The following is a 12070-nucleotide window of genomic DNA, read 5'->3' as shown; positions in this document are numbered from 1 at the left end:
TATATTTCAGCTTTTTATTTTTAATTAGTTTGTAAACCTTTCTTAAAAACAAAATTTAACGTTGACGTTATGAGTAGATCAGTCACACAAACTGTAACAAAACAAAATGTGTAAAAAGTGAACAGGAATGAATACTTTCTGAAGGTATTTCTGTATATCATGTGTTTTATGCCTCATCAAGGCAGTAAAATACTCTCTGGGACAGATTTACGAAATGTTTGCTCCTGTGAGAATTTTGCACCTTTTAGTTTTGTGGAGCCATGAAAGTTGCCACAGTCTTGTCTCTCTGACATTCTCAAGAGTCTTGAATTAGATTATATTTGATGTGTAAAGCTTCACCATCATCAAAATATGTACTGGTTCTTATAGGTTTCACAATTATGTAGCTTTCGTTTGTAGAAATGTTGTTGTGTCACAAAAACACAAAGACACTTCCACATTCATATAGAAATTATGACAAACAACAATATTACATTTTTAATTGTTTGTTTTTTCATTTTTTTTCCAATATTGGACCAGAAACAATCAAGTTATTTTGTCTTTTTGTGAATTCCAAGATCTTCATAATCACTCTTCGAAACTGATTTTTTCTTAAGACATGTCAAGACATTTCAGTGAGGTTAAGTTTCCTTCTCTTTAAAAAATAATACAATATAGTAAAATATAGTACAATGTTTCTTCTCTTTACCAGTAGAAAACATGTAGATGTTACAGAGTACAGACAAATGGAACAAATGAGAGAGGGGAAAGGGAGCAACCCTGATTGTGAAAAACGAGATAAAACTAAGTCAAACATACTAGTTTTCCTCAAATTTGTCCTCACATACACTCACAGTTATAACCACATGAAGAGAGAGACAAACGTTTCATACTGAACAAGGAACACTGATCTTACATTTGAGCCGCAACCCATTTTCTTTTCACAGACAAAAATTTCCCCCTGCTTCCATGTCTTTTCTCACCCAGTGAAATCAGTTGCGGCTGCTGAGGGTTGGGCAGCTCATAATAACGGCTGGAACAGAGCGAAGGGAATGGCATCAAACCATGTGTTTGATGTATTTGACACTATTCCACCTAATCCGCTCCAGCAATTACCACGAGCGCTCCTCCCCAATTAAGGTGCCACCAACCTTCTGTGAGTCAATTTGATTTAGGTGTTGCCCTTTTGGCATATCACCGGACTATCTGATCAGGGCTTTGAGAAAGAGATACAGGAAGCAAACAGGAAGGGACACAACATGTGTTTGACGAGATGTTAGGAAACTGATGATTGGTACCAGCTTTCGGCCACTGTTGGCTAAAGCCGAGCCAACCCAAGGATGGCAAGTAAGCTTTTATTCATCATCGTCATCATCATCATCATCGTCGTCGTCGTCATCTTCGTCGTCATCATCATCATCATCGTCGTCATCATCATCATCATCATCGTCGTCGTCATCATCATCATCATCATCATCATCATCATCGTCGTCGTCGTCATCATCGTCATCATCATCATCATCTGGATCGATCTTTCCGGACAGCACATCCTCGATCCAGTCCTCAAGCTCATCAGCAGTGGGCATGTCCTCATCATCATCCATCTCCATCCACACACTGTCGGCCTATGAGGGAACACACACACAGTGAGATCACAATTTTAATGTCACGAAACAAGATGGAGACTAAGTCTGCACAAGACAGAAAGACACTGAAATTCAAGAGAGGCTTGGATGAGAAGACAGTGAGAGTAGACCATCAAAAACCTGAGGTTCCCAGAGAAGATGGATGGATGGATGGATGGATGGATGGATGGATGGATGGATGGATGGATGGATGGATGGATGGATGGATGGATGGATGGATGGATGGATGGATGGATGGATGGATGGATGGATAGATAGATAGATAGGAGAAGAGGATAACACAAAGGAGACGACAGAGACAAAGTAGGTGGGAAGATCAGACTTACATCTTCCACATCCACAACACCGATCTGAGGGGAACCGAGGTCAATGCCGAAGGTCTTCTCCCAGTAGGGCACAAGCTAAAAAGAGAGAGGGAGGTAGAGAGGGGAGATAGAGAGAGAAAATAAAAATATAAAAATACTACATATAGGCTTATTCTGAGTCTTGGAAACTACAATTTAAAGTTCTGCTTTTCAAGTCCTTAGTGTATCTGTTGGACATTTCTAATATTCCCTTGTTAGACTGTTCGATACACATACAGGTGCAAAATTAATCATCTTGATCACATAATGAGTAGTTATTTGGGATTACAAAATGATTGCAGGATTCAGTGATTCTACACTGTCCAACTCCAATTTAGTCAGTCTCGAACACATGCAGCATATTCAGACGCCTTTACTTTCTTCACATTTTGTTACGTGACAGCCTCATTCTAAAAGGTATCAAATCGTTTTCTATTTCTATTTCAATCTACACACAATACCACATAATGACAAAGCAAAAACAGGTTTTTAGAGATTTTTTCAAATGTATAAAAAAACTGAAATGTCGTATTTACATAAGTATTCAGACCCTTTACTTAGTACTTTGTTGAAGCACCTTTGGCAGCGATTACAGCCTTGAGTATTCTTGGGTATGCCTCCAGAGTGGCACAGCAGTCTAAGGCACTACAGAACCTGGTGTCACTACAGAACCTGGTTCGTACCAAGGCTGTGTCACAACCTGCCGTGATCGGGTGGTGACAATCGAGTACCATAGGGTGGTGACAATTGGCCCAGCGTCGCCCGGGTTAGAGGAGGGATTGGCCGTGGGGGTAGGCAGTCATTGCAAATCAGAATTTGTTCTTAACCTCACTAGGGTTTGTAGGACAGTAGTGCCCCACCTTGTCAACAGCCAGTGAAACTGTAGGGCGCCAAATTCAAAACAATAGAAATCCCATAATTAAAATTCCTCAACTATACATGTATTTTACACAATTTTAAAGATACACTTGTTGTAAATCCAGCCACAGTGTCCAATTTCAAAAAGGCTTTACGACGAAAGCAAACCAAACGATTATGATAGGTCAGAGCCAAGTCACAGAAAAACACAGACATTTTTCCAGCCAAAGAGAGGAGTCACAAAAAGCAGAAATATAGATAAAATGAATCACTAAACTTTGATGATCTTCATCAGATGACACTCCATGTTACACAATACATGTATGTTTTGTTTGGTAAAGTTCATATTTCTATCCAAAAATCTTAGTTTACATTGGCGCGTTATGTCCAGTAGTTCCAAAACATCCGGTGAATTTGCAGAGAGCCACATCAATTTACAGAAATACTCATAATAAACAATGATAAAAGATACAACTGTTATGCAGTGAATTTTAGATCCCCTTCTCCTTAATGCAACCGCTGTGTCAGATTTAAAAAAATAAAAAATAAAAAAACCATGCAATAATCTGAGTACGGCGCTTAGACAACAAATCAAGCCAAACAGATATCCGCTATGTTGGAGTCAAAAGAAGTCAGAAATAGCATTATAAATATTCACTTACCTTTGATGATCTTCATCAGAATGCACTCCCAGGAATCCCAGTTCCACAATACATTTTCGTTTTGTTCGATAATGTCCATCATTTATGTCCATATTCCTCCTTGTTGTTCACATGTTCAGTACACAATCTAAACTCACGACACGCGTACAAGTCCAGCGGAAGGCACGGAAGAAAAGTCCAAAAAGTTATATTACAGTCCGTAGAAACATGTCAAACAAAGTATAGAATCAATCTTTAGGATGTTTTTAACATAAATCTCAATAATGTTCCAACCGGAGAATTCCCTTGTCTGTAGAATTGCAATGGAACAGAGCACGCTCTCATGTGAACGCGCGAGACTGAGCTTGTGCCTCTCTGGCAGATCTCTAACTCATTCCCCTCTCATTCGTCCCCACTTCTCAGTAGAAGCATCAACCAATTTTTTTCTCAGGTCTTTGCCTGCCATATGAGTTCTGTTATACTCACATACATCATTCAAACAGTTTTAGAAACTTCAGAGTGTTTCCTATCCAAATCTATAATTATATGCATATTCTAGCTTTTATGGCTGAGTAGCAGGCACATTCATTTGGGCACGCTTTTCATCCAAAATTCCCAATGCTGCCCCCTACCCTAGTGAAGTGAACTGACTTGCCTAGTATTTGGGGAGTTTATCCCATTCTTCTCTGCAGATCCTCTCAAGCTCTGTCAGGTTGGATGGGGAGTGTCGCCGCACAGGTATTTTCAGGTCCCTCCGGAGATGCCTGATCGGGTTTAAGTCCGGGCTCTGGCTGGTCCACTCAAGGACATTCAGAGACTAGTCCCGGAGCCACTCCTGTGTTGTCTTGGCTGTGTGCTTAGGGTTCGTATCCTGTTGAAAGGTGAGGCTTTGCCCGAGCCTGAGGTCCTTTGCCCTCTAGAGCAGGTTTTCATCAAGGTTCTCTCTGTAGTCTCCCAGTCCCTGCCGCTGAAAAACATCCCCACAGCATGGTGTTCCCACCACCATGCGTCACTGTAGAGATGGTGCCAGGTTTCCTCCAGACGTGACACTTGGCATTCAGGCCAAAGGGTTGAATCTTGGTTTCATCAGACCAGAGAATCTTGTTTCTCATGGTCTGAAAGTCCTTTAGGTGCCTTTTGGAAAACGCCAACTGGGCTGTCTTGTGTCTTTTACTGTGGATTACCTTCCGTCCGGCCACTCTACCTTAAAGGCCTTATTGGTGGAGTGCTGCAGAGATGCTTGTCCTTCTGGAAGGTTCTCCCATATCCATAGAGGAACCCTGGAGCTCTGTTAGAGTGACCATCAAGTTCTTGTTCACCTCCCTGACCAAGGCCCTTCTCTCCCGATTGCTCAGTTTGGCCGGGCGGCCAGCTCTAGGAAGTGTCTTGGTGGTTCCAAACTTCTTCCATTTAAGAATGAGGGAGGCCACTGTGTTCTTGGGGATCTTAAATTCTGCAGACAGTTTTTGGTACTATTCCCAAAATATGTGCCTTGAAACAATCCTGTTTCGGAGCTCTATGGACAATTTCTTCGACCTCATGGCTTGGCTTTTGTGCGACAGGCACTGTCAACTGATGGACCTTATATAGACAGGTGTGTGCCTTTCCAAATCATGTCCAATCAATTTAATTTAACACAGGTGGACTCCAATCAAGTTGTAGAAACATCTCAAAGATGATCAATGGAAACAGGATGCACCAGAGCTAAATTTTGAGGCTCATAGAAAATGGCATGAATACTTATGTAAATAAGTTATTTCAATGTATTTATTTTAATTTGCAAACATTTCTAAAAAGCTGTTTTTGCTTTGTCATTATGTGGTATTGTGTGTAGATTGATAAAAAAATGTAATCCATTTTAAATTTGTCTGTAATGTAACAAAATTAGGAAAAAGTTAAGGGGTCAGAATACTTTCCGAATGCACTGTACACAGTATGTTCAGCCAGTTCAAATATCTTCAGCCTGTTCTTACCAGGGGGAAGTCGTCGGGGTCGATCCAGATGATGCTGAGGTCGGGGTTGTCAGTGTTTTCACGGGCCACCTCTTTCAGGATCTCCAGGAACTCAAAACCGTCTTGGAAAAGTAAAAGGTTAGATACTGTAGTCTTTTAGCCACTTCTACACCCCAACATTGGAAGACAATTGACAATTGCATTTTTATTATCTAACTTTTACATGTTTTTATGACCAGATTTTTGAAAGAGCAGAGAATATATATATATATATATATATATATATATATACAGTGCCTTGCGAAAGTATTCGGCCCCCTTGAACTTTGCGACCTTTTGCCACATTTCAGGCTTCAAACATAAAGATATACAACTGTATTTGTTTGTGAAGAATCAACAACAAGTGGGACACAATCATGAAGTGGAACGACATTTATTGGATATTTCAAACTTTTTTAACAAATCAAAAACTGAAAAATTGGGCGTGCAAAATTATTCAGCCCCTTTACTTTCAGTGCAGCAAACTCTCTCCAGAAGTTCAGTGAGGATCTCTGAATGATCCAATGTTGACCTAAATGACTAATGATGATAAATACAATCCACCTGTGTGTAATCAAGTCTCCGTATAAATGCACCTGTACTGTGATAGTCTCAGAGGTCCGTTAAAAGCGCAGAGAGCATCATGAAGAACAAGGAACACACCAGGCAGGTCCGAGATACTGTTGTGAAGAAGTTTAAAGCCGGATTTGGATACAAAAAGATTTCCCAAACTTTAAACATCCCAAGGAGCACTGTGCAAGCTATAATATTGAAATGGAAGGAGTATCAGACCAATGCAAATCTACCAAGACCTGGCCGTCCCTCTAAACTTTCAGCTCATACAAGGAGAAGACTGATCAGAGATGCAGCCAAGAGGCCCATGATCACTCTGGATGAACTGCAGAGATCTACAGCTGAGGTGGGAGACTCTGTCCATAGGACAACAATCAGTCGTATATTGCACAAATCGGGCCTTTATGGAAGAGTGGCAAGAAGAAAGCCATTTCTTAAAGATATCCATAAAAAGTGTAATTTAAAGTTTGCCACAAGCCACCTGGGAGACACACCAAACATGTGGAAGAAGGTGCTCTGGTCAGATGAAACCAAAATTGAACTTTTTGGCAACAATGCAAAACGTTATGTTTGGCGTAAAAGCAACACAGCTGAACACACCATCCCCACTGTCAAACATGGTGGTGGCAGCACCATGGTTTGGGCCTGCTTTTCTTCAGCAGGGACAGGGAAGATGGTTAAAATTGATGGGAAGATGGATGGAGCCAAATACAGGACCATTCTGGAAGAAAACCTGATGGAGTCTGCAAAAGACCTGAGACTGGGATGGAGATTTGTCTTCCAACAAGACAATGATCCAAAACATAAAGCAAAATCTACAATGGAATGGTTCAAAAATAAACATATCCAGGTGTTAGAATGGCCAAGTCAAAGTCCAGACCTGAATCCAATCGAGAATCTGTGGAAAGAACTGAAAACTGCTGTTCACAAATGCTCTCCATCCAACCTCACTGAGCTCGAGCTGTTTTGCAAGGAGGAATGGGAAAAAATGTCAGTCTCTCGATGTGCAAAACTGATAGAGACATACCCCAAGCGACTTACAGCTGTAATCGCAGCAAAAGGTGGCGCTACAAAGTATTAACTTAAGGGGGCTGAATAATTTTGCACGCCCAATTTCTCAGTTTTTGATTTGTTAAAAAAGTTTGAAATATCCAATAAATGTCGTTCCACTTCATGATTGTGTCCCACTTGTTGTTGATTCTTCACAAAAAAATACAGTTTTATATCTTTATGTTTGAAGCCTGAAATGTGGCAAAAGGTTGCAAAGTTCAAGGGGGCCGAACACTTTCGCAAGGCACTGTATATATATATATATATATATATATATATATATATATATATACTGTAGTGTATATATATAGAGTAAATGGTAAATATAAGAAAAAATATATAGTGAAACATTGCTTTGGACTAGTGCACTGTACATACCAGGGTCATCCTCCTCAGCGAAGGCTACAATGTGCTCTCCATCAATGTCATCTTCCTAAAGGAAGTAGGAAAGAAGGAACGCGACTCAGGCCTACTGTACATCTCCATGAGAAATAGGCCCACCGGACAGTTCCGCTTTCTAAATGTTTTAATAGTGAGTGAATAAATCTTACCCAGGTCTCGTACATGCTGTGGGGCTCGAGCTTCCTCAGAGTGGGCCTGGAATGAGAATGATATCAAGCCCTTTTACATCGGCAGTCATAGAGTGCATTCACAGTAACACGGCCTAGACCCAAAAGAGCAAGCAAGGAAAGGCTGAAGCAAGAGCACAGTGGCTTGGGAAAAGAAGTAATGTCGTTTGAACCACACTTTGTCTACATAACATAGTATAGGCCTTCTGGCTGTAGTTTTTTTCTGATTGTAGTTCAGCTGAACTGCAGACCCTAACTCACCTGTCATGTTCCTCAATGTAGTCTACAAGCTCAGCCTCAGTGTACGGCTTTCCTGGGATGGTCACTGGTTCCTCCATGAAGGGCTCGTAGAAGTCAACCTCGTTCAACTTCATATTCAGCTTCTTGGCAATCTGGATATGGACAAAGAACATTCATTTGGCTATCAGAAATCTTGTTTCAACATGAAAAGATGAATTAACATTTTGAATTAAAGTATTTGCAATGTAACTAATATTATGTTTTGTGGACTAAACTTGATTTCCTAAGTTGACTTAACACTTCAAGGTAGCGCAGTAACTTATCTTTTCAAGTTAAAACTACTAAAAATGGTACACTGTATAGACAGTTGGTCTGCATTGGGGACAATGGAAATATTCCAGAATGGAGTTTAGAATATAGTTGTAGTGGCTTCCTTTCCTTTTTACCATAGCCACTGCCCAAGCCTGAAGCGGGGTTGTTTGGTACGCATACAGTCCACACTGAAGGTTCCCAAACGGCCAAACATTCAATGACATCCAGGGATATGGTGCAACAAAAAAGTTTATTCTTCTTATATCTAACAAATACATTATTCTCCAATCAACTTAAAGCATAGATTACTTAATATGGAAAATACATATTATGACCTGTATGTATGTCTGTATGGTCAAAAAACTATACCGGTCCCGCATCTAGCAAGGACTCAACTTCCTGCCTTTATCCTAACACACTTACCACAATACAATGAATGGGCAAGAGGAGGGGTCCAAAAACTGAGTTACACTAACAAATTAATATATCTCAATCAGGTAAATATAAATCATAAAAGGTACGTACCTAATATTTCATCATATACATTAATATTTAATATATTTACATAAATATACATGGAGCTCCATGTCCGTACAAATATGTCCAAATCGGCCCTAACAATAGTCAACTCTAATTTTACGCTCTGTGGTTCCGTACCTTGGGGTCAAAGGTGGCGAAGAACTTGATGAATGGATGGAACTCCTCGGCAGCATCGTCATACTCAATGAAGTCTGTAAAAGAGAAAAATAACATTAACCTAATGTGATATTGTCATTGACATACTTGATTGACAAAATTGTCAGAATTCAGGCATAGAATACCTGCATGTGGCTCACAGAAATAGTTGTGACTAGCAACTCATTAGCCTGATCCCAGATCTTTTTGTGCCAATTCAGTGACAATGAGCATAGGAGTTGGCATGACAGCACAAACACATCTGGGACTAGGCTAGTAATTTCAGTCATGATTTCTCTGTTCTTTCCCACAGAGTTTGTTGGCTGTACTTACGGGGCGATTTTTCACTCTTGAAGTAGCCGACCAGCTTGATGTCCTCGTCAATGTTGTGGAAGCCCTTCAGCTCACGCTCATTATCAATTATCTCCACGGGGTCCTCAATCACCTGGACAGAGATTGCATGAGGGAGAAGAGATTAGAAGAGAAGATTTTAGAAGGTCGAGAAAGATTTTACTGGCCTTATTTTTTCGATCCTTTTTTTACCTGTTAATAGACTACACTTCCGAGAGTGTTTACACAGTAATAAAAACACGTTAAAGTGAAGTTACAACCAAATGACTGAGAGCAAAATGAGGTGGCACGACAACTAAATGACTATGTAATGTTATAACAGTTACTCACGTCGTAGAGGAACTCCACTAGGGTGTCAGCGGCCAGCTCACCGTCATACTCAATGATCTCATTATCAATAAAGATGTAGATGCTCTCCACCTCGTCCAGACCTGAGGAGGGATTTGGACAGGTTAGAGATGCTGTTTAGGGGCTAGGGAGGGGGCTAGGGAAGGGAGGGGGCTAGGGAAGGGATGGGGCTAGGTAAGGGAGGGGACTAGGGAAGGGATGGGGCTAGGTAAGGGAGGGGACTAGGGAAGGGATGGGGCTAGGTAAGGGAGGGGGCTAGGAGAGGGATAGGGCTAGGGAAGGTTGGGGGCTAGGGAAGGGAGAGGGCTAGGGAAGGGATGGGGCTAGGTAAGGCATGGGGCTAGGGAAGGGAGGGGCTATGTAAGGGATGGGGCTAGGTAAGGGATGGGGCTAGGGTAGGATAGGGCTAGGGAAGGGAGGGGGCTATGAAGGGATGGGACTAAGGAAGGGATGGGGCTAGAGAAGGGATGGGGCTAGGTAAGGGATGGGGCTAGGTAAGGGATGGGACTAAGGAAGGGATGGGGCTAGAGAAGGGATGGGGCTAAGTAAGGGATGGGGATAGGGAAAGGATGGGGCTAGGAAAGGGAGAGGGCTAGGGAAAGGATGGGGCTAGGTAAGGGATGGAATGGGGCTAGGATGGGGATGGGGGCTAGAGAAGGGATGGGACTAGGGAAGGGATGGGATGGGGCTAGGGAGGGGATGGGGGCTAGGGGCTAGGGAGGGGCTAGGGAAGGGATGGGGCTAGGGAAGGGATGGGGCTAGGGAAGAGACTAGAGAAGGGATGGGGCTAGATAAGGGATGGGGCTAGATAAGAGATGGGGCTATGGGCTAGGGAAGGGGCTAATGAAGGGATGGGGCTAGGGAGGGGATGGGGGCTAGAGAAAGGATGGGGCTAGAGAAGGGATGGGTCTAGGTAGGGATGGGGCTAGGGGATAGGGAAGGGGCTAGGGAAGGGATGGGGCTAGGTAGGAGATGGGGCTAGGGGCTAGGGAAGGGGATGGGGAAGGGATGGGGCTAGGGAGGGATGGGGCTAGGTAAGGCATGGGGCTAGGGAAGGGAGGGGCTAGGGAGGGGATGGGTTTTTGTAAGGGAGGGGGCTATGTAAGGGGTGGGGCTAGGTAAGGGATGGGGCTAGGGAAAGGATAGGGCTAGGGAAGGGAGGGGGCTATGAAGGGATAGGACTAAGGAAGGGATGGGGCTAGAGAAGGGATGGGGCTAGGTAAGGGATGGGACTAAGGAAGGGATGGGGCTAGAGAAGGGATGGGGCCAGGGAAGGGATGGGGATAGGGAAAGGATGGGGCTAGGTAAGGGAGATGGCTAGGGAAAGGATGGGGCTAGGTAAGGGATGGAATGGGGCTAGGATGGGGATGGGGGCTAGAGAAGGGATGGGACTAGGGAAGGGATGGGATGGGGCTAGGGAGGGGATGGGGGCTAGGGGCTAGGGAAGGGATGGGGCTAGGGAAGGGATGGGGCTAGGGAAGAGGTGGCGACTAGAGAAGGGATGGGGCTAGATAAGGGATGGGGCTAGATAAGAGATGGGGCTATGGGCTAGGGAAGGGGCTAATGAAGGGATGGGGCTAGGGAGGGGATGGGGGCTAGAGAAAGGATGGGGCTAGAGAAGGGATGGGTCTAGGTAGGGATGGGGCTAGGGGATAGGGAAGGGGCTAGGGAAGGGATGGGGCTAGGTAGGAGATGGGGCTAGGGGCTAGGGAAGGGGATGGGGAAGGGATGGGGCTAGGGAGGGATGGGGCTAGGTAAGGCATGGGGCTAGGGAAGGGAGGGGCTAGGGAGGGGAGGGGTTTTTGTAAGGGAGGGGGCTATGTAAGGGGTGGGGCTAGGTAAGGGATGGGGCTAGGGAAAGGATAGGGCTAGGGAAGGGAGGGGGCTATGAAGGGATAGGACTAAGGAAGGGATGGGGCTAGAGAAGGGATGGGGCTAGGTAAGGGATGGGACTAAGGAAGGGATGGGGCTAGAGAAGGGATGGGGCCAGGGAAGGGATGGGGATAGGGAAAGGATGGGGCTAGGTAAGGGAGATGGCTAGGGAAAGGATGGGGCTAGGTAAGGGATGGAATGGGGCTAGGATGGGGATGGGGGCTAGAGAAGGGATGGGACTAGGGAAGGGATGGGATGGGGCTAGGGAGGGGATGGGGGCTAGGGGCTAGGGAAGGGATGGGGCTAGGGAAGGGATGGGGCTAGGGAAGAGGTGGCGACTAGAGAAGGGATGGGGCTAGATAAGGGATGGGGCTAGATACGAGATGGGGCTATGGGCTAGGGAAGGGGCTAATGAAGGGATGGGGCTAGGGAGGGGATGGGGGCTAGAGAAAGGATGGGGCTAGAGAAGGGATGGGTCTAGGTAGGGATGGGGCTAGGGGATAGGGAAGGTGCTAGGGAAGGGATGGGGCTAGGTAGGAGATGGGGCTAGGGGCTAGGGAAGGGGATGGGGAAGGGATGGGGCTAGGGAGGGATGCGGGCTAGGGAAGGGGCTTAGGAAGG

At 44.4% G+C, this 12070-nt stretch overlaps 1 protein-coding gene across 2 annotated transcripts in view; it reads right to left on the bottom strand.

Moving 5' to 3' along the window:
- Nucleotides 1-12070, bottom strand: part of LOC110531519 (calsequestrin-1) — a 32631-nt gene continuing 20561 nt past the window's right edge. For both annotated transcript variants that reach the window (XM_036989198.1, XM_036989199.1), the window contains 9 exons: nucleotides 9560-9660; nucleotides 9212-9323; nucleotides 8861-8934; nucleotides 7913-8043; nucleotides 7634-7679; nucleotides 7461-7515; nucleotides 5442-5542; nucleotides 1952-2026; nucleotides 1-1604 (listed from right to left, as the gene is read on the bottom strand). In XM_036989198.1, the coding sequence (XP_036845093.1) occupies nucleotides 1335-1604; nucleotides 1952-2026; nucleotides 5442-5542; nucleotides 7461-7515; nucleotides 7634-7679; nucleotides 7913-8043; nucleotides 8861-8934; nucleotides 9212-9323; nucleotides 9560-9660 (965 nt within the window). In that variant the 3' untranslated portion in view covers nucleotides 1-1334. The remainder of the gene's footprint in view (nucleotides 1605-1951; nucleotides 2027-5441; nucleotides 5543-7460; nucleotides 7516-7633; nucleotides 7680-7912; nucleotides 8044-8860; nucleotides 8935-9211; nucleotides 9324-9559; nucleotides 9661-12070) is intronic.

The sequence above is a fragment of the Oncorhynchus mykiss genome, chromosome 9, assembly GCF_013265735.2.
Source record: "Oncorhynchus mykiss isolate Arlee chromosome 9, USDA_OmykA_1.1, whole genome shotgun sequence".
Classification (NCBI taxonomy): Eukaryota; Metazoa; Chordata; class Actinopteri; order Salmoniformes; family Salmonidae; genus Oncorhynchus; species Oncorhynchus mykiss.
Note: the sequence above shows the minus strand (reverse complement) of the source record. Positions and strands in the feature narration are given on the sequence as shown.